At 45.9% G+C, this 24,630-nt stretch overlaps 1 protein-coding gene across 2 annotated transcripts; it reads right to left on the bottom strand.

Moving 5' to 3' along the window:
• Positions 1-677: 677 nt before the first annotated feature.
• Positions 678-24,387, bottom strand: RIPK3 (receptor interacting serine/threonine kinase 3). Of its 2 annotated transcripts, none has more exons than XM_079951592.1 (14): positions 24,114-24,387; positions 20,903-21,110; positions 18,812-19,169; positions 17,403-17,563; positions 16,720-16,769; positions 14,114-14,287; positions 12,976-13,058; positions 11,900-12,077; positions 10,596-10,681; positions 10,039-10,102; positions 7,068-7,150; positions 4,993-5,074; positions 3,692-4,037; positions 678-3,439 (listed from the first exon to the last, which is right to left on the bottom strand). In XM_079951592.1, exons 2-13 carry the CDS (start codon positions 21,046-21,048, stop codon positions 3,928-3,930), a joined length of 1,575 nt encoding a protein of 524 aa, XP_079807718.1. In that variant the 5' UTR covers positions 21,049-21,110; positions 24,114-24,387; the 3' UTR covers positions 678-3,439; positions 3,692-3,927. The 2 variants fall into 2 exon arrangements, with proteins under 2 accessions (XP_079807718.1, XP_079807719.1); XM_079951593.1 differs by lacking the exon at positions 24,114-24,387 and adding an exon at positions 23,910-24,037 and having other exon boundaries at positions 20,903-21,114.
• Positions 24,388-24,630: the final 243 nt, after the last annotated feature.

Raw genomic sequence — 24,630 nt, 5'->3', positions numbered from 1 at the left:
GTTGGCAAGGTGATGTCTCTGCTTTTTAAGATGCTGTCTAGGCCTGTCATTGCTTAACCAGAGGTACCACTGTACTTTCAAAGCACATCCAACACACATTTAGAGCATGTGGCTTCCCCCAAAGAATCCTGGGAACTGTAGTTGCCCCCCTCACAACTACAATTCTCAGCACCCTTTACACTTCCCAGGATACTGTTTTAAATGTGTGCTGGATGTGCTTAAAATTTATGACGTGGTTTCGCCTCTCGCCACACCCCATGACTCTTCTTTTTATAATGTATGAAACATGTTGTTCTTTCTCCCATTCCCCACCCCCCAAAAAAACCTTTGAAAAAAATTAAAAAATAAAATTTCAGATGGTAGAGGAACAAAAACAATGGTTGCCATGTGTCTCCCGGTTCAGACGGATGCCAGCAACAAGGTGTTAGTGCCACCTGTGGCTTTCTGGGGAGTGTGTGCTTCTCTTGGCAGATTTGTAGCCTAAATATTTACAAAGAGGACAAAGCACCCCAGGTGCCATTTCAAAACAGAGGAACTCTGATGACAGGGAGATGCTCCAGCTTGGCATTTCAAGCAGCAAAATGAAGCACCAGCCAGCAGGTACATTACACACTTGCATGCACACTTAAACATCCTTTCCTGATATTTCAAGTGGCGAAATCACAGGAGGAAATGGCTGCTTCCAGATAACCCGTTTTATTGAGCACAAAGTTTTCAGGGATTTCAGACAACATTGGATGCTTATCCAGTATTCATTCCATTCATTGTTTGCTGGGAGGTTACACAACATTGCATGGAGCCGTTGCTACTCCACACTTTTTTCCTTTCCTTTTAATACTTTATTTAAGATTCAACAATAACAAAAAAATCCACAATAACGACTACATCAGTTCATTACAATTGACCATCTTTAACAGTAGTTGAAAAATTACAGAACATCACTTTAACTTGCTCAAATTTTCATATTTAACTTTTATCTCTTTCTTAGCAGACCAAAAAGAAAAAGGACCAAAAAAAGGTAGAAAGAAAAAGAAGAAAGGGGGGGGAGAGAGAGAGAGATTTAAAGAAAGAATTAGAAGAAAGAAAGAAAAAATAAACACACTTGACTTCCAATTAGACTCATTGTATAATTTTTTCTATATATATATAACACAGTTCCAGATTACTGTATTACTTTCTTTGTTTTCATCAGACACCAAAAACATTATATTTCTTATTTTACAAGAATCATCCTAGTTCTGCCAGGAGATGTTTATTGTTACAATAGATTTTCAGATATTCTTTAAAGATTTTCCATCATTTCTGTACTTTCTGTTTTGGATAACCTCTGACTCTCCCTGTCATCATAGCCGGCTGCAGATATTCTATCATTTGGACCTGCCTGGAATAACATCTACAATGAATTAAAAAAGCTATTTAAGTTCTCGTTTAAGAAAAAACCTGAAACCTTCCTCCTAGGTATAATGCCACCAGAAATCAAAAAAGAAACTAGACCCCTTATGTACATGACAGTAGCAGCCTGGATCTTAATTGCAAGAAACTGGAAAAGTAATAAAACACCTACGATAAATGAGTGGCTACTCCACACTTTCCAGTGCATTTCCCCATCACTTTCTTTCCTGCAAAAAATATCTGATTTCTGCAGAAGCAGCACTGTGGCACAATGGCACCCTAGTGACTGTAACACTGCAACTTGAATTTGCTGGTGTGTGGCTGGATCTCACCACTCCGCTCACTTGCCCTGCATTGCTCCTTCATGGAATGCTTCTGGCTGGCTGCAACGTGCCCTCGAACTCTGCTCATGTGTCTTTCTTGCCTTGGTGGAGAGTAGAGGTGCATGGGTGCATGGATGTCAAGCAAGCCTAATGTACAAAGGCAAAATCTGCATGGGTTGCTGTACTCATTTTCGCTCCTGGCTGCACCCATGGCTGGCATTTGGTCCCCAAAGAGGGAATGCAGTCCCTCAGGCTATAAAAACTTCATTCCCCCTGACTTAAGGTGTTGCTTAGCCATCCAGCAAAAACTTTTCCTGGAAGGCTATCGTTAATCACCACCCAAGATGCTACAGGGAACGGACTGTCTGTTCCTGATATGTCCTAGGACACTGGGTGGGGGGTGACATCCGATGAAAACACCCACCCATTAGGGCTGGGTAATATTTGCTTTTCAACACTGTGATATATCACCGGGGGGGGGGGAGGACATCGCGATATACCGATATATCACAATGTATGAAATAAATGTAGTATAAAAACCAACAACTGGGAAACACTGGCCTGTGAGCGCTCCAATTGGAGAACAGCCTTTACCAAAGGTGTCATGGGATTTGAAGATACTTGAACTCAGGACGAAAGGGAGAAACACACTAAGAGGAAGGCAAACTCTCACCATGATCAAACCTATGTCCCCACTGTGGAAGGATGTGTGGATCCAGGATTGGCCCCCACAGTCACTTTTAAAACGGTGTTTATGGAAGACAATCTTACTCGGCTACAAGTGGTCGCCAAAGAAGAAAGATGAAATAAGTATGGAGACATTGGCTGGCTTCGTGGTTTTTCCGTGCCTGCTCTTGTGATTCTTGGTCCCCTGCAAGAAGCAGGGGAGAGCTGAGTTGGCAGAATCCACCTTAATTCTTGCTGCATCTCTGCCCCTTCACGTAAGGCTCCAATTTATAAGCTTGCCCTCCAGAATCCACATGCATTGGAATAATACAGTGATTTCAATTCTATTCTTGTGTCTGCGTTTTTGGGTACCTGGCTTCCCAAAACCTCCATCCCTGAGCACTGCCACACACCAGGTAGGATGCTGAGTGAATGGGGGTGATGACCCTGCGAGACTGTTTTGGTGAAATGAGGTTTGGCATTGAACTTCCAGACTGGGTTCAACAGTACAGACTGGCATGTTGCGATCATTCTCCAGAAGGCCCGATATAGTATGCCAGAAGAGGAAGCTGTCCTTGTCATGCAAGGCCTTTATTAAGATGTTCCAAGCATTTCGTTCTGCTTTGTTTTTTCCATTTTCTCAGAAGTTTATACTTCTATCTGAGGGAGCCATATGCAGTAAATAAGGGGGGAGATTTAGAGTTCCTATATTTGCAGTAAACTCGCTTCAGGTGTCTTTTAGCAGCCCCAAATCAGTGCCTGGCTTGCACTCTTTATAAAGACTTGAGGAATGAGATTATCACCCCTCTTTTATTGTCCATTCCAGGTTGCCCAACCACTGCCACAGTGTCCTTTCTCTTGGCAGATCAAGATGAGCAGGTGAAAGCAAAGGCTGCAAGGTTTTTAGCTGGGGCAATCAGAATAAGATCCACCCTCTGACTATTGATTCAAAATCCCAAAATGTATTTTATATAATTGACTTTTATTTCTATTCTTTGTATATTGCATTGTTGTTTTATTGCTATGGCCAATGGCTGATGCAAATACCATATTTTTTGCTCTATAAGACGCACCAGACCACAAGACGCACCTAGTTTTTGGAGGAGGAAAACAAGAAAAAAAATATTCTGAATCTCAGAAGGCAGAACAGCAAGAGGGATCACTGCGCAGTGAAAGCATCAATCCCTCTTGCTGTTCTGGCTTCTGTGATAGCTGCGCAGCCTGCATTCACTCCATAAGACGCACACACATTTCCCCTTACTTTTTAGGAGGGAAAAAGTGAGCCTTATAGAGCAAAAAATACGGTAAACATTCATTCATCCCAGATTGGGTTTATGCAACCAAGTCAAAAGCAGTGCCGCTTCTGGATTAGGTGGTGAGGGTGTGTATGGGCCTCGCGGCACGCTTCTAGAAGAGATTTCTTGCATCCTGATGAGAATTGCGTAGAGAAGAAAGATCACGCTTATGCTTGGAATGTGCATTTGTCCCTTGATGTGGAGGAAACTGAATTGTCCATAAGAAACTTCCCACACTCGGCAGGCATCAATTAATGCTCATTCCTGGGTTTGCTCTCATGAACCTGTTCCAGGACCAGGGTGTTATGGGTTCCAATTTGGATTCCTGAGATGCCATGGCCTGTGATAGTGATTCCACCATCTGGGCGGGAGGGAGAAGAAGAGGCTGTTAGTTATCACCTTAACAACAACAGGGGTGACTTTCCAACCAGGTAGGGAGAGAGGAGGGTCACAATCTCTGACTGGCGGGCTAGTGAGAGACCTGGAAGAGATGGGCAGCAGGCCTGATCCTGCACAGCTCTTCTTGAGTTCTCTGCCTGTCTGTCTTTTTCTGACTTGATTTAAGTCACTTCCCTATTATCTTTTTTCCTTCCTGTTTAAGAGGGGTGGGTCTTTGCTCCAGTCCTCACATATGCATTCAGAAACCTGCACCGCAAACTACACCCTTCCAAAAAAATTGCAGTATTCCAAAAGATTTCAATTACAGCGGTACCTCGGTTTTCAAATGTCTCGGAAGTCGAAGTTTTCGAATGCTGAAAACCCGGAAGTAACTGCTTCGGTTTTAGAACGTTTTGGAAGTCGAACGATCTTCCAGAACGGATTGCGTTCAAAAACCGAGGTACCACTGTATATGCAGAAACTCATCTATCAGCCATGGCATTCTGACACCACTGAAATCCTCATTATCATAACAGTTTTATTATTTATAAAACTATTATTTATAAAACTAATAAATAGTTTTATGATTTATACCCTGGCCATCTGGCTGGGTTGCCCCAACCACTCCAGGCGACTTTCCAACACATATTAAGAAAGCATCAAACATTAAAAATATCCCGATACAGGGCTACCTTCAGAGGTCTTCTAAATATGTTTTCTAAGATGGAATCTGAAGCAGGAACTCATCAGATGACCTCAAATTTGCGAGGAGGTGCATATGGCAAGAGACATCCCATAGATAATCAGGATTCAAGTTGTTTGAGGTTGTGATACTCAGAGGACACTCAAGCTGGTACTGAACTGCTCTATTTTGGGCCGTAGTTGGTTGTACCGCTGAATGGTGCGGTTGGGTTTTGTCATTTACTTTAGGTACTCACATTCCTGTGGAGCTCTAGGAGAACTAAAGTGTGGCAAGAGTGTGTGGTTCTGGGATACATCTTGCTGGGGTTGGTAGAATGACTGGAACACGGTGCAAGAGGAGAAAAAGAGATAGAGGCAGAGAGAGAGATTAAATAAATGGGCATATGAGTATGGAAAGAGAGAAAACAGTGCCGCCCCCCCGTAGGAAACATATCCCTGCAGGGTGTTTCCATGACCTCTGATGAAAGACCAGCACCGTAGGGCTCCTCCTCCTTGAAAGCTTTTCATTTCTAGCTGATCAATACAAGTAGTGTCATACCATGCATTTGAAACACAGGCAACAAACACTCAATGCACACAATTCTTCCTCCAAAGAATTCCAGGAACTGTGGTTTGCTAAGGGTACTGCAAATCCTAGCTGTGAGGAGTAAGCTACAATTCCCACTTCGGAGGGAGCCATGTGGTTTGAACGTTTGTCGGATGTGCTTCAGATGTATGGTGCATCTAAAACAGGGGAAAAGAGTCTGTTTCCCCTCCACTCCTCCATCCCAATCTCCTTTCCTTTTCTGCTACATCTTTTAGACTGTAAGACCAAGGGCAAGGACTGTCTTATCACTGGCTCTGCGAGCCTCTTTTTTTTTGGGGGGGGGGCTGAAGAGTGGGATAAATAATGCTTGTCAAATAAATAAACAAACACGAAATGTCAAGAGGGAATCCACTTGGAGCAAGCTACCTTTAGGATATAACAACAACAACAGTAATTTATTATTTGTATCCTGCCGATTTGACTGTGCTGCCCCAGCCACTCTGGGCTGCTTCCAGCACATATGAAAACAGAATAAAACATTAAACCTTAAAAAGCTTCCCTACACAGGGCTGTTTTCAGGGCTGCACCCCCTTAAGCACCCAACTTGAAATCTTGTTGTTGTTGTTGTTGTTTAAAAAACCATTTCAAGCCATTGTGAGTATTTGTTATATATTCCACCATCCAAACAACATGGTATTGTTTTCTGCTGCATCTTCTGGAAAGCCAGAAGCGTGCTTGTCAGTCTTCCTCTCCAGCAGGGGATTTCTCAAGAAGCACACATCCATCATCCTTTCTTCCCCAAGCCCAATGCAATCGATGATCTCGCCTCGTCCAAGTACAGAAGCTGCCTATCTCTCAACCCCTTATTGCTTAAGTGATGCCGTAAAACAGTCCAAGGACCTTCGCCAAGAGATAGCCGGGAACGTTCCAGCCCTGGACTAGTGCCTGGAGAACAAAGTGGTCCCTGAAAACAGACCAAGCCATTCATTATCTACATTAGCAATGGCTGCCTTAAAAAGGACAACCATATAAACCTGGTCAATTGCAACATGACGTCAGCAATGGCTGCACAACTAGTAGGCTGACCACCTACATCTGGTGGCCTGCCAAGGGCTTGATCAAACCTTCTGGTTTTGCAACCCTGGAGATATCATTCTGTTAGGCTGGCTGGGTGCTGCTGCGACTGCATTGGACTTAGTGAGTCATAAGGTCATATGTCCCAACTGTCCAATGTTTTACCCGGAACAGTCCACTAGGGGCATTTCTACTATTAAGCAGAGCGAAGCAGTTGATGGTGGGCACTGGGGAACAGCAGCAGATTGCTACGTATTCAGTTTATCACTATTGTATTTTCACTGCCGAAAGAGATGCTGCCACTCAAAGCCAAGTGGCTCCAGCTGAAATGGACCGATCCAACATATGACACAGTTTAGGAGGAGTCAACATGTGGTGGACTCCAACTCCCATCACCCATGACCACTGCTGGCTGATGCTGATGGGAATAGTAGTACACAATTATTATTTTCAATGTTTTGTGTTTTATTAAGCTTTTAAATTTGTCACAAGCAGCCCAGAGTGGCTGGGGCAACCCAATCAGATGGGTGGGGTACAAATAATAAAAATATTATTATTATTATTATTATTATTATTATTATTATATGGAGGCCACCCGCTGGCTACCCCTGGGTTAAGGAATCCTTTCATCTCTTTCCCAACCCCAACCCCAACCCCCCTCCAACCATTCTCCTACCCTTGTTACCTCCCTATATCACCCAGTTCCCTTACCTGAGGTTGTGGCCAGAATCCAGGCAGGTAGGGTGGATACGATGGGACGGTATACGAGTCCGAAAGGGGGCGTCGTTTGGGTTCTTTAAAAAGACAAGAAAGCAATTCACTTTTCCCTTTAAGAAAGTAGTTTTCCATGCTTGACAAGGGTCAGCCAACGCAGTATCCCACATATGCATGGACTGCAACTCGCGTCCTCCACAACTATTGCTTATGCCGGCTGGGGGATGATGGAGGTTGTAGACCAAAACACCTTGAAGGTGCCATGTTAGCCCACCTCATGCTAGGTCATCATTAGTGCCCCATTGAGAGTTGACTGAAGAGGGGGATTAACATAAACTCCCTCAGGCACTGAAAGCATTGTGTGAAGGGTTCACGAGGTTCTGGTGTCTAGCTGCCACAGTGACAAGCCACAAACTTCCAGGCCAGACATTCAGTGTCCACATAAAGAGCTTGCATGTGCATCACAACATACATTTGTAGGTGCTCCTCCATGTGAAAGGAATTCCTGACTCGCTCAGGATTCCCCCTCATACAGGAGAGCCCTATAGGCACACAGCTTTACACGGACGCCAAATATGTGCCTGAGGGGGGACCATGGCAGGAAGCTAGCCATCACAAGCCTTTTATCTGTGCTTCATCTGGAACTCCCTTTCCCCCCACTTTCAGTCAAGGGTTCGGGACTTGAAAGGTAAACTTGTTTGTCCTCTCCCCATCCCCTGACGCTCAAATAAATTCAAGATACAAAATGGTTCTGGTGTAAACTGGAGTGGGGGAAAAACTCAGCCCTGCCAATTTTTCTGCTCTGTTGCTGAAACCCGGCTTCCCGCAAGCATCTGACTGGCCACTGTGAGAACAGGATTCTGGACTAAATAGGCCTTTGGTCTGATCCAGAAAGGCTCTTCTTATGCTCTCAAGGACAAACTGTTCACAATCTACAACTGGGAGGTGAACTTCAGCCTGTTATTCTACAAGACATGCTATATTCCCTTGATAGGTTCCTCCACTTATGGGATGCAAGGCCCCAAACCATTCTCCAGTGTGGAAAAACCCAGTTCACGGCATGTTGTGCCTCATTTTGGTTCCAACCTTTCTCCCTCCTTTGCCTAAAGCAGGAAGTCCCTCATCATATTAGAACTTGGGTACATCTCATGAAACTTTTGGGTGGGACGTTTTAAGGCTAGAGGACAAGAACAAGCTTTGCCATGCAGTGTATAATTTGAGGAACTCATCGGTACAAAATGTGGTGGCGGCCGTAAGCTGTAGGTTCTAAAATCCACTTTAGATTATTCTAGAAGCAGCAGTGGAGCATTGTGGGTAAAGGGGGGGAAACAAGCGGGGCATCATGGATTGGGGAAGCGCTTTCCAACAACAGGGAATGTGATCGCTGCTGCTAAATTTGCACTATGCTTTGCCCCTCATTGTGCCCTTGCACACACACACACACAATCCCTTAAAAAAATGTTCCCAGTTCCCAACTTCACAGCTTATGAACAGGGTGGTAAAGTTGGAAGGAGCTGTCAAATTTCTCTTCCAGACATGCTAGTGTTACATCCAGTTACACAGCGTTCTAATTCTCATCCACCTTGACCTTCATTCCCCAAGGCATTTCCCTTTTAAAATCCCCTTTTTTTACAATGAGGAAGCGCTCGGCTGCACTTAATTTTCTGAAAGGGAGCAAAAAGCCACAGCGGCACTGCAGAGACTTCCTGGGGACTGCAAGTGATAATTAAAATGAGAGCAGGCAGCCAAGCTAGTCTGATGACAGATGCACTTCCCACTAGGAACAGGTGTGGTGTTTCTCCCCCCCCCCAAAAAAAAAAAAAGTGGGATGAGCTTTTGCTTCTCTCCCACCATTACTCTTCTAATAACACACATATCTGGCTGCTCTGGCTCCAGCACAGATTTCTACCCCTTCCCATTCACTGGTCAAGCCCCCCAGAATCAAATGGCTGGACTGGTGGGAGGGAGATGGCTTCGCAGTTGTCAGAAAGTCCAGGCAGTCAGAGCTCCAAGCAGGTCAAAAGCACTTGCCAATTTGGACTATGCGGAATTGGCAAATCTAGCAGCCAAAATAAGAGAACCTAATGATGATTGTTTTGTGGAACAATGGAAGCTTTTGGGGCAGGGGTTATTTAAAGAAATACTATAGCATGATGAACTTGCCAGCAGGATTTGAATTATGAGTCACAGAAGGAATGAGATATTATTGTATTGTTGTTATGGTATATAAAAGATAGAAGATAGGGTGCAGCAAAGGGGGAGGAAAAAAAACCCATGGAAAATGGGTTCAGAGGTCGACAAAACGAAAGAAAAATTCATGATGTATTAGAGTCCTGAAAAGTGGCATCCTCAGTTTTATGTGCCAGCCTGCTATATTCCACAATAATAATGTAAGAGATGGTTTTTGTTGGTGTGATTTTTGCTGGTGCAGTCTTTGCCATGTGGAAGATGGCCAATTCTCAGAGTTTACCAATGGTCTCGAGAGATTTGCATTACTTTCTCATTTTGTGAGATTTTATTTTGGGGTGTACAATGTTCAACTTTTGAAAATTTAATAGAATACACTTTTTTTAAAAAAAAAAAAAACAACTCTCCAATTGGTGCTCTGCAGGAATGGCTAGCTTTTCCTGGAGAGGACGTATTAGATGCCCAAAACGAGTAGGATTCACTTTGGAAGCCTGTATACCTGTCCAAATGAAGTGAGTATGGTTCTGAAGTGGATTCGCTGCCCAAGGGTGGCATGTCTGTGTCTTATCTTTACTCTGTATCCCTGTAATACACGGGTGGGGAGCCCCAGGCCCAGGTTGGCCCACATTTTGATTCTGACCACCACACACACATTTGCCTTTGGCATCTGTCCGCTGGAAGGTTTTCCTGTAGGGAATGGGCCCTTAGGGTGAGAACAGTTCCCCATCACTGCTGCAGCAGAAAGAAGATCTACTTCCTTTTAGAAAGGCAGAAAAAATACCTGTATTCCTGGGCCAGTTTCGAATCTTCACCCCTTCGTGAGGAGGTGATCCATAGCTCGGGTCCTCAGCAAATTTGAAGAGTAAAGCGTTAACGTAATTGGCCCCACATTTGAGACCCTAAGCATTCTGTTCACACCAGTGACTTGCTGAATCGTTTTAACTATCTCAAAACAGGCAAACCCTGTAATCTTTCCCAGTCGAGAAAAGGCTGGTGTCCCAGTCGATCCTTCCAAGGTGAATTGGCAGGGCAGATGCCAGCACAGCCGCCATCTTGGATTAGATCAAACACGAGTGACACAGCCCCTGCATGTGTGTGTGCAGGGGATACAAGCCTTTCGTGCTTGTGTAAGAGCTTGGCCAGAAACCAGTTCAGAGCTGGTGGCCCTTCACCGTCCCTCACTGAGCCCTCACTGTCCATTTCCACCCCACAGTTCCCACACCAACCCCAACCAATGGCTTCTCGCCAAAGCCTGCAGCTTGTGCTCTCCACTCCATTTCCCCAACCCACCCAACTCTCCTCAGCCTCGATGGGTAACATTGATAGCAGTGGCCTTACTTTCATGATCCGCACACTGTGACTACGGTGAAGCCCAGATTTCCCTTCTTGGTTTATTTTGGAAAAGTCTCTCATGGGTACAGCCTCTGAAAGGAAAAGGAAAAGCGGGTAGGTGGGAATAAAGGCAAGTGAACACAGTACATTCTGAAGAGGACATGGCATCACAAGGTGACATTCCCTAAATCCACACATAGGCCAGCAGTGGCTGGTGCCCATTGGGGCTGGTGGAGAGGAAGGAAGTAGCTGGAACCACAGACAACGGCAGGCGCAGACACCTAATTCTAGTTTTGTCCCCCAACCTTTTCCCTGCTGAGTTCTACAAGGAAAACATCACAAAAGAGAAGCAAGCTGGCAGATAGTTCTACCTCCTGGATGTAAGGCAGGCAGGTGGGGCTGGCTGAGGAGAGACTTGAGGTTTGTTGTGGCAGCTCCTCATCTCCATTGACCCACGCATACCCCACATTCCAGTTTTTCTATGAGGACTGAGCCTAAATGCTTCTTGTCCTCCAGGATGCAAAATTAGGTAGAATTTTGGCAGAGGGGCGAGCAAAGATGAGGCAAAACACTGGACATACTACAGTGCCACCAACAATCCAATTCAGAGCAAGAGCCATTATTTCTGCCTTTGCTCTGAAGCCTCGTGTGCCGGAAAAGGCACCTGCTAGCCCCCTTCCTTTAGGAAGAGGGAGTGGATGTCTGAGGTGGCTGATAATTGTTCTCATGAAAGGGAATCAGGTTGTCCAATTTCTTATTACTGTGTTTTTTACAGCCACAGAGAGGCACTTCCTGCATTTTCTACCTCAGGTGCCTAAACAGTATGGCTACCTTTGGCCCTCACCTTGACTTGGAGGTGAGGAAGAAGACAGTATTTACTGTTTTCACACCTTCAGGTAGGTAGCTGTGTTCGTCTGACGCAGTCGAAAAAAATATAAGAAATGTCCAGTAGCACCTTAGAGACCAGCTAAGTAGTTCTGGGTATAAGCTATCTTGTGCATGCACACTTCTTCAGATCTGAAGAAGCCTGTGTATCTGAATAAGTGGCCATGCACACAAAAGCTTATACCCAGAACTACTTAGTTGGTCTCTAGGGTGCTACTGGACAATTTTTTTAGTTTTTTTCAGTTGCGTCAGACCAACATGGCTACCTACCTGAAAATGTGTGTGTGTGTAATAATAATAAATAAAACTCTTTCTCACTTCTGCACACCCATTATCACAGCAAGATTTGTGCTGAAGTTTCCCTTGCCAATTACTGTCTTAGAAGTAGAAAATGCTCCCAGACCCATTTCGCAAACCCCACTCACCATTTTGTCTGTGTGGAAACTCTTCCAGTCTTAAAGTCCTAAGCTGCTCCTCAAATTCATAGGAAGAGGTTAGCGGGAACTCATAGTCCAAGGGCTTCAATCCCTGACGGGCAGAATTGACTCTTCCTGATATCGTATCCGAGTTGACCCTGGTTTCATTTGAAGGAGAGCTCTCCATCTTTAAATGAGACCAGAGGAGAGAAAACACCATGTAACAGACAATTTAGAGGGCTTAAATCCAAAAGAACCATTCTCAGGTACCGTACTTGGTTTCCAATGGGGCAGTCTCTCCCCACCCCCACTCCCAGGTCTTCATCACCCATTATGGACTGGCAGTGCTTTTTTTCTTTAAAAAAAATTGTTTAGGAGTACTCTCATTTTGACTCAAGAAAATCACCATTGTATAGTTCAAATCAGGGAAAATAAATACAGTAAATGGACAAAAGTGCAAAGATTCACAAAATGTTTAGGGTCATGCATACCCCTGCACCCCCCCCCAAAAAAAAGCACTGTGGGCTGGTATTATACCTAACCATTTTTGACCTTTAGCTTTAAAATGTATAAATTACTTCCTTTGGTCTTCCAGATTGCTGTTTCTATATCTTAGGTATTATTGTGTCCTCTTGTTGCATCACTTTTCTTTTTTCTGCACAAGTATTGCCAGGACTAAGTTCACAGCCAAGTATTGTTACGTATGTTGTGTTTGTTGTTACGTATTTCTCATTTGTCTGGGAAAATTTCAATAAAATTGTTTTTAAAAATGATCGTTTTGTTGATTAAACAGACTTTTTAACCAATGAAGAAGAATGTCCACATTGTCGCAACTGGGAGCTGTTTTACCACAGACCAGGCAGACAGTGTGTGCATGTGTGTGTTTAAAATTACTGTCTGTTGCAGCTTACTGAGGGGATATAACAAGGGAGAATTTAAAAACAACAGCAACCTGGCATGGACGAGATGATTCTCGTGTTCCCTTCCAGCTCTATGATTCTATTATTTCTCCTCAGTATTATCTATGCAAGGTAAAAATAGAGGGCTCCTACCACCTGGTGGCTGTCTGAAGAAGTACAGCTTACCAAGCAATCCTGGACTTTGCGAACAGCGGCCACAATGTGACGTTTGTAGTGGGAAAAGGCATCCTCTGTGTTTTCGCTGCACTCTAAGCAAAATGGGTGGAGGGGGGGATGAGAATGAGGGAAGGACTTTGAAAGACAATTGTAATTATTCAACATTGCTTGTAGGGTTACAAGAAGTTATGTAAGGAGGACTATATAAATTATTGTGGAAAGGATTAAAAATAGATGATGTAAGAGAGGATTTAGAGCAACAAGTATAGTTATAAAATGCAAAAATAGAGAGGAATTTAGAAAACCATTAGAAGGAGTTGAGGGATTTATTTATTTATACAACAAGAAAAAAACACACACAAAAAACACAAATACCAAATTACACACAAATTATAAATAAATAAATAAATTTTAAAAAATTAAAAAATTAGAAGGAGTTGAGGGAAGTCTTAGGCTGTGATAGCCAAAGATTTGTTATGAAGTTGTTACGATGGAAAATTTGTGAAAAAAACCAACGTGTGTGTGTGTGTGCAGGGAAGGAACTGCAGAGACCTCAAGCCATTTACGCACCCAGGGGTAGGGTGGGAGCTGTGCATACAGAATCACACCACAGTTACAGGTAGCACAAGCACCCTAGTTTTGCCAGTGCAAAAGTCTTTACCAACCAGCTGAAGAACAAGCGAGAGAGCCCCAAAGCCTAGGAGCACCCGCTGAGAAGACCCTCTACCTAGTACCCAATGCATGCAGCGCTGTTCCCATTCCGCTACAGTTCAGGTTCTGCAAAGATGTTATTTGGCTCACTGTGGCTAAATTTAATAATGTAATCCATTACATTACTGCTATATAATTCCACACCATTCATTCTAATTGAGCAGAGAGTAAAGTCATCAGTAATGTACTCTGTGTGTGTGTGTGGAATGACAGCAAATAGTGGACTTTGGGGGGGGGGGTTGATAACAGTGAATACTACTTGTATTCGAATGCCTGATTTCTATTCCTGTTTGCAAAGGGACATATGAACTGATACCGTTTCCCATTTTGACTAAGTTATCTGTCGTGAACCACTATCACCTTTTCAAATGAAATGTAAACATTATATTCCACTTGATGTTAGCACTCTCATGGGGATGGGTGTCACATTTATTACCTCGGAAGGACGGTCTTTGGTCTTGGTTGTGATGCCAGCAGAGTTTCATCAGCCTGATCAAGTCTTCTAGTTTCAACACTCTACTGGCCATCCCCTCCAGCTCCTTAGTACTGGGCCTTTGGCCTTGGGGGATCAGTGACTTGATGATGGAGCTCATATTTCCAGGAGGAACATCTAAGCAGACACAGAAACACAGGTTGTATGCAAAATATTCTGAATGGGCTATGCAGATTTGCACAAGGCCCAGTATAATAGAGGAATTCATATGCAGTTCTCCGGAGTCCCAGTCCCAGTAGTATTGACTAGGGACACGGGTGGCACTGTGGTCTAAACCACTGAGCCTCCTGGGCTTGCTGATCAGAAGGTCAGCGGTTTGAATCCCCACAACGGGGTGAGCTCCTGTCGCTCTGTCCCAGCTCCTGCCAACCTAGCAGTTCAAAAGAACACCAGTGCAAGTAGATAAATAGGTATCGCTGTGACGGGAAGGTAAACGGCATTTCCATGCACTCTGGTTTCTGTCACGGTGTCCTGTTGTGCCAGAAATGGTTTAGTCATGCTGGCCACAGGACTCGGAAAACTGTCTGCAGACAAACGCGGCTCCTTCGGCCTGAAAGCGAGATGAGCGGCGCAACCCCATAGTCGCCTTTGACTGGACTTAACTGTCCAGGGGCCCTTTACCTTTTAACCTTTTAACTAGTATTGACTACTCCATTCCGGCTCTTTTATAAGACATGACAATTTGTGGATTAATTTGCAAAATGGGGATGGGGCAGGCCAAATTTTGAGCAGTTTGAAGGGAGGGGATTTAAACAACACATGGCACCTTAGTGTGGAAACAAAGAAAGCTGCTTCATTGTATTGTCTACACTGAGTGGCAATGGCTTTCCAGGATTTCTGACAAGGTCCTCTCCTACCTGCAGATCCCATTGGGGATTGAACCTGTGACCTTGTGCATGCAAAGGAGATGCTCTACCACTGAGTTACTGCTCTTCCCCAAAGGCTTCCGTCACACACCGTATAGGGCCAAATTTAATAGCTGAGGAAAAAAGCATGTGGTACGGTCCTCTTGAGAAGAGTGACACCTGGCTTGAGACCAGTACATGTGAAAAGGATCTAGGAGTCTTGGTTGACCACAAACTTGACATGAGCCAACAGTGTGACGCGGCAGCTAAAAAAGCCAATGCAATTCTGGGCTGCATCAATAGGAGTATAGCATCTAGATCAAGGGAAGTAATAGTGCCACTGTATTCTGCTCTGGTCAGACCTCACCTGGAGTACTGTGTCCAGTTCTGGGCACCACAGTTCAAGAAGGACACGGACAAACTGGAACGTGTCCAGAGGAGGGGAACCAAAATGGTCAAAGGCCTGGAAACGATGCCTTATGAGGAACGGCTAAGGGAGCTGGGCATGTTTAGCCTGGAGAAGAGGAGGTTAAGGGGTGATATGATAGCCATGTTCAAATATATAAAAGGATGTCACATAGAGGAGGGAGAAAGGTTGTTTTCTGCTGCTCCAGAGAAGCGGACACGGAGCAATGGTTCCAAACTACAAGAAAGAAGATTCCACCTAAACATTAGGAAGAACTTCCTGACAGTAAGAGCTGTTCGATAGTGGGATTTGCTGCCAAGGAGTGTGGTGGAGTCTCCTTCTTTGGAGGTCTTTAAGCAGAGGCTTGACAACCATATGTCAGGAGTGCTCTGGTGGTGTTTCCTGCTTGGCAGGGGGTTGGACTCGATGGCCCTTGTGGTCTCTTCCAACTCTATGATTCTATGATTCTACATGATAATGCAGGAGTGGGGACCCTATCTGGATGTTCCCCTGAATCCAGCTAGCATCTCAGGGATGCAGGTGAAGAACATAAGAAGAACCACACTGGGAGCCCATCCAAGTCCAGCATCCTACCCTCACAATGGCCAACCAGATGCCTATAGGAAGCCGGCTAGCATGACCTGAGTGCAATGGTACTCTCCCCATTTGTGAGTCCCACTCACTGGTATACAGAAGCATATTGCCTACAACACTGAGCAACATAAGGACTGTTGCTGGCAAAGGCTGCCTTAGCTAATCCATGTCTAATCACTGGATAGGCCGAATCACACACAGACTTTGCAGCTCTCTGTTAAAGGTAAAGGGACCCCTGACCATTAGGTCCAGTCATGGCCGACTCTGGGGCTGCAGCGCTTATCTCGCTTTATTGGCCGAGGGAGCCGGTGTACAGCTTCCGGGTCATGTGGCCAGCATGACTAAGCCACTTCTGGTGAACCAGAGCAGCGCATGGAAACACCGTTTACCTTCCCGCCGGAGCGGTACCTATTTATCTACTTGCACTTTGACGTGCTTTCAAACTGCTAGGTTGGCAGGAGCAGGGACCGAGCAACGGGAGCTCACCCCATCGTGGAGATTCGAAATGCTGACCTTCTGATCGGCAAGTCCTAGGCTCTGAGGTTTAACCCACAGCGCCACCTGCATCCCAGCTCTCTGATAGGCAGCTGCTTTCTTTTCCTTTCTTGCGATGGTTCTTCGGTGCCTGTTCCCATTAATAAATATAATTTCCCAGTAGTCTGCGAAATCTCTGACAGGTAGAAAGAAACCGGAAGAAGACTCACGTGCGTAAGGGTCTTCGCCAGTGAGCAACGACCACATGAGAATCCCATAGCTGAAGAGAGAGAGAGAAACAAGAGAATCAAGATCTCAGGAGAGACTGTCCTGCACAAGATCCTCTTCCTATGTAGACCAACCTTTTCCATAGCCCCATTCCTTGCTCCATCTCACAAGCTTATCCAGTATTTATGAGCAGGGAGCTCACATACTAAAGGGCTATGGTCACACAGGCTGAGATTCTACCACTGAACGCTGGTAACCAATGCCAGACAAAATGGAAAAGAGCACAGTAGAATTTATGGGACTACAGTGTTACCTCGGGTTAAGTACTTAATTCGTTCCAGAAGTCCGTTCTTAACCTGAAACTGTTCTTAACCTGAAGCACCATTTTAGCTAAGGGGGCCTCCTGCTGCCGCCGTGCCGCCGGAGCACGATTTCTGTTCTCATCCTGAAGCAAAGTTCTTAACCTGAAGCACTATTTCTGGATTAGCGAAGTCTGTAACCTGAAGCATCTGTAACCTGATGCGTATGTAACCCGAGGTACCACTGTACTGGATTACCCCATGTAGATATCAGTAGCTTTCATTCAGGAACTGGCTTGTCATGCCAAATGACCCTCAACTCTATGTCGCTCAGGTAATTGCAGTGCGCCCTGTTGCCCGACACAGGCAATGCAACCCATGTTCACCTGTAGACATCTGTGCCTGGGGTTGGCTTGTAGTTCACATTGGTGAAAGCCTCAGGGGGCATGAACTCCAGAGTCCCGCCATACTCTTCCTCTTCCCTGGATTTGATGCTGGCGTTCCGAGTGGTCCCTCGCTTGAACTTGGAGAGCCCAAAATCAGCCACCTGAACCAAGAGGATGTGGGAGGGAGGGGGGAGGTGATGTAAGCAGTGGCTGGAGAATGAGATGCACCCATTTCACAGAAAGAAATTGGAACAACCTGAGTCATCCAACCTGTAGGCAACAACCTGAGTCATCCGCCCACGCAATTATACATTGCAGAAGACCGACTCCACCTTCTGTTACGTGATAGCTGGGATGCCTCATACAGAAGCAATTCATAAAATAAAATAAATAAATAAGAACAATCTACCCACTTCCACCAATTGAGAAGCTAAGAAGACATTTGATTTATGAGGCTTGTATATTGCTTTAAACTAAACAAAAGCCTTTATAGTACAAAATACTGTAATGAAATATACTCATTGCTATTTTTCTATTAAAAAAAGAACACACCATGAGCGCCTCCCTTGTTCTCTTATAATGACAAGGGCCATTATAATGGCAAGGGAGCTAAGTGTGGTATAGCGGTTAGAGTTTTGGACTAGGACCTAGGAGACCAAGGTTTCAATCCCCACTCAGCCAGCCATGGTTGTTACAAGGATGACATTTGGGGAAAGTGGGATATAAACATGGGATATAAATGTAATTAAAATCAAATCTTTGAAGAGCTCTTGCTAACCCTGTGAGGGACCTTGGAGTTCTGCAGATTGGATTTTGGAAACCACTGCTCTATGTCAAAGAGTTGCCCCCTTAAGACAAGGACAGGGAACCCATGCCTCTTCCACGAAAGACATCATTTGACTACAACTCCCATGTTCCCCAGCCGTTGGGTCTTGCTGACTGGGGCTGGCAGGAATTGGAGCCCAACAACCCCAACAACATCTGGAAGTTCACAAGTTCCCCACCCTACAGGAAGTCAACTGATGGTCCTCGTACACGTCTAATCCCCGGTCTGGATCACTTTGCTAAAGTTTGTAGCAATTATAAGCTTCACTTTCTCTAAGAGCAAACCGCCCTGTCTATCTTCCTCTGGGATCAATCCGGCACAAGAAATGAGTTTCAGTTTCCACTTTCCAAAGCAGATCATGGTGCATCTACAGCAGCACAACTGGATGGCTCAGCTGCAACAAAACATGTTCTTAGCCCTTATATTCCATGCAGGTCTTCTACCTTGTTTTTGTACCACTCCGTAAGCTTCACTGAAAGTTTGAAACTCACTCAGAGGCTGCAGAGAATATCAGCCTACCCAGAAGTTTGAACAGGCACTGAACTGCCCACTCCACTTACGGAACGGGAATGATGCAACTCACCCGGACGTGGAGCTCCTCATTCAGTAGAACGTTGCTTGGCTTGAGGTCCAGGTGTAACAGCGGGGGTTTGAGGCTGTGGAGGAAATTCATCCCCAGGGCTACCTGGTGGAGGATGCGAATTCGCAGGGCCCAAGGCACAAAAGGGACCCGGTACCTCAAGGCGGACAGGGTGCCGTTCTCCATGAACTCCATCACCAGGCCCAGATTCGAACCAGTAGCACCGCCGAAGCCAGCCAGCTTCGTGTCCGCTTCCACTCTGCCCACAAAGAGGCCAAAGAGACGCAGGACATAGGTAAACCGTGCCTCTTCCATGGCCCGGGCTTCTTTCAGGAGTTCCTCCCGGGTGAACGATGTATTGCTGCAGGAAATGGCAGGGGGGGTAAAAGAGTCAAAAGTGAAGGTAGAATAGCAAGAGGAGAAAGGGTTTGGAGACTGAAGCTACTCTGAGAATGGCTTCAAACTGGGATTACCGACCCCATAAATCTCACGGCCCCTGAACCTGTCCAGACTGGAGTCACAAGATGGTTGGCTGTTTGTGGACCGTTCAGTGTGCTGTGATGAAACCAATCCGACAATTTCTGGAAAGGTTTTTTCCCCTGAAAAAAAGGGGACTCCATTTTTCAGCCTCTGCCTCAAGGCGGTTTAGAATTTCTTTAGAATTATGTTGAGCATGGAGCTAACAGGAAGTTAAACTATGGCACTCGCTCCCACAGGAGGCTGTGACTGAAAACCAACTTAGATGGCTTTAAAAGAGGAATGGATAAATTCATGGGAGAGGGAGCTATTAATGGGCCTACTAGCCAAAATGGCTATGATCTGGCTCCACAGTTGTGGGCAGCCATGCTTCTGAGTACCAGTTGTTAGAAACCAGAGGAGGCTCAAATCCTGTGTGCTGGTTTCCAGCAGGCACCTGCTTGGCCACTGTGAGTACAGGATGCTGGACTAGGTGGGCCTTTGGCTTGATCCAGCAGGCTCCCCTTAGTTTAACCGACTTTGTGATCCCTGCAAGGTGGTGTGTCTTTGTGTGTGTCTGTCTCTGTTGTTGTGTGTTCTTTTGATTAAGCATTTCTCCAGTGATTGCTGAACTGTTAAACGGACTCAGGTGAGAAAGCAAGGTTGGGAAAACCTTCAACTCTTTCCTCTCCCCACCTATTCTGCTCTTGATGAGCAAGACCACCTTGTTTATTAAAAAAAAAAAAAACACTTCATTGGGGGTGGGGAGATTTTGATCAGAGCAGCGGTATCTGAGGAAGGGGGAAATTATACCTCTCCCCCATGCCGTTTTCTGGATTTAAAATCTTTTTTCACCCCACCCCAACCAAACCCTAGTGGAGAAATAAACACAGGTACCTGAACAGTACCAATATGTCCACCCCCCCCCCAAAAAAAAGGTCTAACAGTAGTGTGTGTGAGAGAGGGGTTTTAGATAAAGAAAAAAGAATGTCCAATGCATTGTCACAAATCAGAATTCTCTAATGGATCACCATCATCATTTCAGACCACCATTATTTATTGCATGGCCTTCAGAAATATCTGCTTTAAAGGAGGAGTGCGAAACAGAGGCAAAAGGGGCCTGGGAAACAAATGTAAACTTAATCTTTCTAGAATAGGATTTGAACACAGGATGTGGTCTGGGGAGAGTCCCAAGGGCCTCATAGAGAGGGCTGGGGGGGGCACATTTTGCCCCCTAGTGCTGACATTCCTCATCCGTAGCATTTAGACTTGCATTCGTAAAAGCTTTTATTCTATCTACCATAGTATAATTCATATACAGTGGAACCTTGGTTGTCGAACGCTTTGGAAGTCTAACATTTCGGCTTTCGAACGGCGACAACGCAGAAGTGAATGCTTCTGTTTTTGAACACACCTCAGAAGCTGAACGGCTTCCAAGGTGCGTGTCTCCATTTTTTCAGTGGATTTTGCTGACCCCCCATTGCGCCTTGGTTGTTGGACGTTTTGGAAGTTGAACAGTCTTCTAGAACGGATTACATTCAACAACCAAGGTTCCACCATATGAGGGGAGAGGAACAGTACCTCCTTTCGCTAACTCGCTCGCTCCTCACCCACCCAACCTCCACCTGCTCCCAGTACCTGTTGAGAATCTTCACGGCAACATCGATCCTCCAGTCTTCGTGTCGAGCTCGGTAGATGGTCCCAAAGGCCCCCCGGCCAATACACTGCCAGTCCCTCAGGTGCTGGTCAGTGATCTCCTCATAGAACTTGTTTGGATCAGCCATCTTTCCCGAAGGGTCATCTGCCAGCAGCGAAGCTCACTCAGCGTTGACTCATGCTATAAGGCCTGCCTTAAAGGTGAGCGAAGGGGGAAGAAAAAGAGGCACCTTACATGTCTTTTTTTTAATGAAATCATTTTTATTGGTTTTACAAACACAAAGTACAAATAAACACAAACTAGTAAAAACATATCTGTATAAAGAGATTCTCTGAATCTCAAGAATTCCCCCCATCCCCTCCATGGGGTCTCATTTTAAGCATCCACAACTGCATATTTATCCGTACTCCGGTTTTTATATCAAACCATATTATCCACAGTGATTTTTACACTACAAGTGAATCAAAATCCTGCTTTTTGTTTCCATCTGCTTACAGTGGTCTCCTAAGTAACTTATAATTTTTTTTATAAAGTTTTTATCCTCTTGGTTTCTGAGTTTTCCAGTCAGATCTGCCATCTCGGCATAGTCCATTAGCTTGGTTTGCCATTCTTCTCTGGTAGGGACTTTGTCTTCTTTCTAGCTCTTGGCTAAAAACATCCAGGTGCTTATATGTCCAACTAGCCCATGGGTAGGCAAACTAAGGCTCGGGGGCCGGATCTGGCCCAATTGCCTTCTCAATCCGGCCTGCGGACAGTCCGGGAATCAGCGTGTTTTTACATGAGTAGAATGTGCCCTTTTATTTAAAATGCATCTCTGGGTTATTTGTGGGGCATAGAAATTTGTTCACCCCCCCCCCCAATATAGTCTGTCCCCCCACAAGGTCTGAGGGACAGTGGACTATCCCCCTGCTGAAAAAGTTTGCTGACCCCTGGTCTAGCCCAAGCCCTCATGAGAGCAAGTGGGAAGGCAGAGGCAGACAAAGAAGAGCAGACAAGATGGCAAGTGTGAGTTTGAATCCCTACCCATCCACGATCCAATGGTGTGGGGTTATTTTTATTTTAAATTTTATTTATTGCATATGCACCCCACTCTTCTTCTCCAAGGAGCCCAAGATGGCATGCACAATTCAATCCCCATTCAATCCCCACATACACCCTGTGAGGTAGGTTACGCTGAGGAGCAGCGACTGGCTCAAGGTCACCCAGTGAGCTTCATGACAGAGCGGAGATTTGAAACCTGGTCTCCAAGGTGCCACACCCTAATCCAAGGCAGTCCAACTTTCATACCAAGTGTACTTTGACATGGAACCCACAGGCTGCACAGGCTGGTGATGGGGGGAACCAAGGCCAAAATCTGATGCACACCCCAAGTCATAGCGCTACCTTCCCAGAGGCACTGGGAAGTGTGAGGCTCTAGCAGGGTCCTACTGCCACTCCGATATACAGTGGTACCTCAGGTTACATATGCTTCAGGTTACAGACTCCGCTAACCCAGAAATAGTACCTCGGGTTAAGAACTTTGCTTCAGGATGAGAACAGAAATCGTGCTCCGGCAGCAGCAGGAGGCCCCATTAGTTAAAGTGATGCTTCAGGTTAAGAACAGTTCCAGGTTAAGAACGGACCTCCGGAACAAATTAAGTACTTAACCTGAGGTACCACTGTATAAGCTAGGTGCCAAATGGATCCTTAAACCAAGGTTGCAGTTGCCAAAAAGGCATGTCTAGTTGCCATTTGGGGGTAAGATTGATTCTCAGTTAAACGTCTGGCTAGTTCAGACGATAACACCTTGAGGGAGGTTAAGAGCTTTGAGAACTTAAAGTCACTCGATCCAGGGACGTTCTACATATATATTGCTTTATTCCTACAGGATTAGTGCATGAAAACAGTCAAGATTCAAGGATCCCCAGGCATGCACCTCCAGATGGTGAAGGTGTCAGGTGCCATCCTAGAGCCCAGGCATCCCTCACTTGATCTCAAGTGGTCAATAGCCAGGTGCTAAATGCACCTGGCGCCTGGCTAATTTCAAACACTGCCTCCCACCTCCTTCCCAAAACTCTAGGACCCTGTGTTGGCTAGCCCTGCTCTAATCAGAGCTTCAAAAGGTTTCCTGCCCTTTCCCTCCTTCACCTTTTGGGGATGCCTTGTTGAATTTTTGGCAGTTTGAGACCCTTGGAGAGGGCTCAGCTCTTTTGGCACATTCTCCAGGATTTCTGCTGCATTTACACAATGGAGCCAGTGGTTGGGCCTGGGAGACCTGGGTTCAAATCACGCCCTCCCCCATCAGCCATGAAGATCACTGGTTGCCCTAGGGCCACTCACTCATGCCTCAACCCACCACACAGGGTTGTTGTGAGCATGGGGAAGAGGAAAACCAGGCACACCACCTGGAACTCCTGGGATAGAAATGGGATAGGTAAAGGGACCGCTGACCATTAGGTCCAGTCGTGACAGATTCTGGGGTTGCAGCGCTCATCTCGCTTTATTGGCCGAGGGAGCTGGCGTACAGCTTCCGGGTCATGTGGCCAGCAGGACTAAGTCGCTTCTGGCGAACCAGAGCAGCACACGGAAACGCTGTTTACCTTCCCGCCAGAGCGGTACCTATTTATCTACTTGCACTTTGAGGTGCTTTCGAACTGCTAGGTTGGCAGGAGCAGGGACCAAGCAACGGGAGCTCACCCCGTTGCAGGGATTCGAACCGCCGACCTTCTGATTGGCAAGTCCTAGGCTCTGTGGTTTAACCCACAGCACCACCCACGTCCCACATGGGATAGAAAGGTGCCAATCACACAATGAGCACCTGAGCGGAAGGGGGACTCAGGACAGGGCAGCATCTGATGCTTGTTATCTGGGTGGCACCTGGAGCCGTGACCAAGTGCAAAGGGCCTAGGGCTGTCTTGAGAGTAAGGGAACACGCGGGAGAAGCCCGTGGGTGCCTTATTTCCTGCTATATATAGGCACAGGCGTGTTCGGTGGCTTTGGAAACCTTACCTGCCCAGGACTGAGAATGAGACAGCCACGTTTACTGGAAATTCTGGACCAAGTCGCAGCGATCATTATGGGCTGGCGAGGGTGCAGGGTGGAGAGGCAGAAACGAGCCTGAGGACCAAACTCTCTCCCTCCCCTCCCTCGCTTTTGCTACTCCTTTTGCAGGTAGACTGAGCCCACTCAACTCAAACCCCTTCCCTCCATTACCTCTCTCTCTCTCTCTCTCTCTTTTCTGGAAGCGTTCCTTGCGGCAGGGAAACCTCTCAATTTCAGGCCTCACCCTCGGCAGACATTGCAAGCTTAATCCCACTTCCCTTCCGAGCGAGGAGCAGATTCAGCGCTGCCAGGAGCTTCCCCTTTACTTTCTGTTTCACAACCTCTTTGCTGTTCTCTCCCCCTTTTCCGCTTCCCCTCCCCCTGTGGAAGATACTCCCAGGACGGACAACCTCGAGCTTCAGCGCGCAGCAGGTCCCGGGTTCAAGTCCTAACATCTCCGGCTAATGACGCCAAGCAGCGAATAAATGAGAGGGGCGCGTTCAGTGGACAGCCGCTCTCCACCCCAATATTTAGAAGCCAGGTTCCAGTGCTGCTTGTCTCTTTTTAGAGAGAACGGAGAGGATTCCTGCATTGCAAGAGGTCGGACCCTAGTTGACCCCTTGGGTACCTTACAACTCAAAATAAATAAATAAATAAATAAAAGAAGATGATTCGCACAGAATAGATC

This window comes from Podarcis cretensis (assembly GCF_951804945.1).
Source record: "Podarcis cretensis genome assembly, chromosome: 13".
NCBI lineage: Eukaryota > Metazoa > Chordata > Lepidosauria > Squamata > Lacertidae > Podarcis > Podarcis cretensis.
The sequence above is the reverse complement of the archived record's forward strand: the minus strand, read 5'-3'. Positions and strand labels throughout refer to the sequence as shown.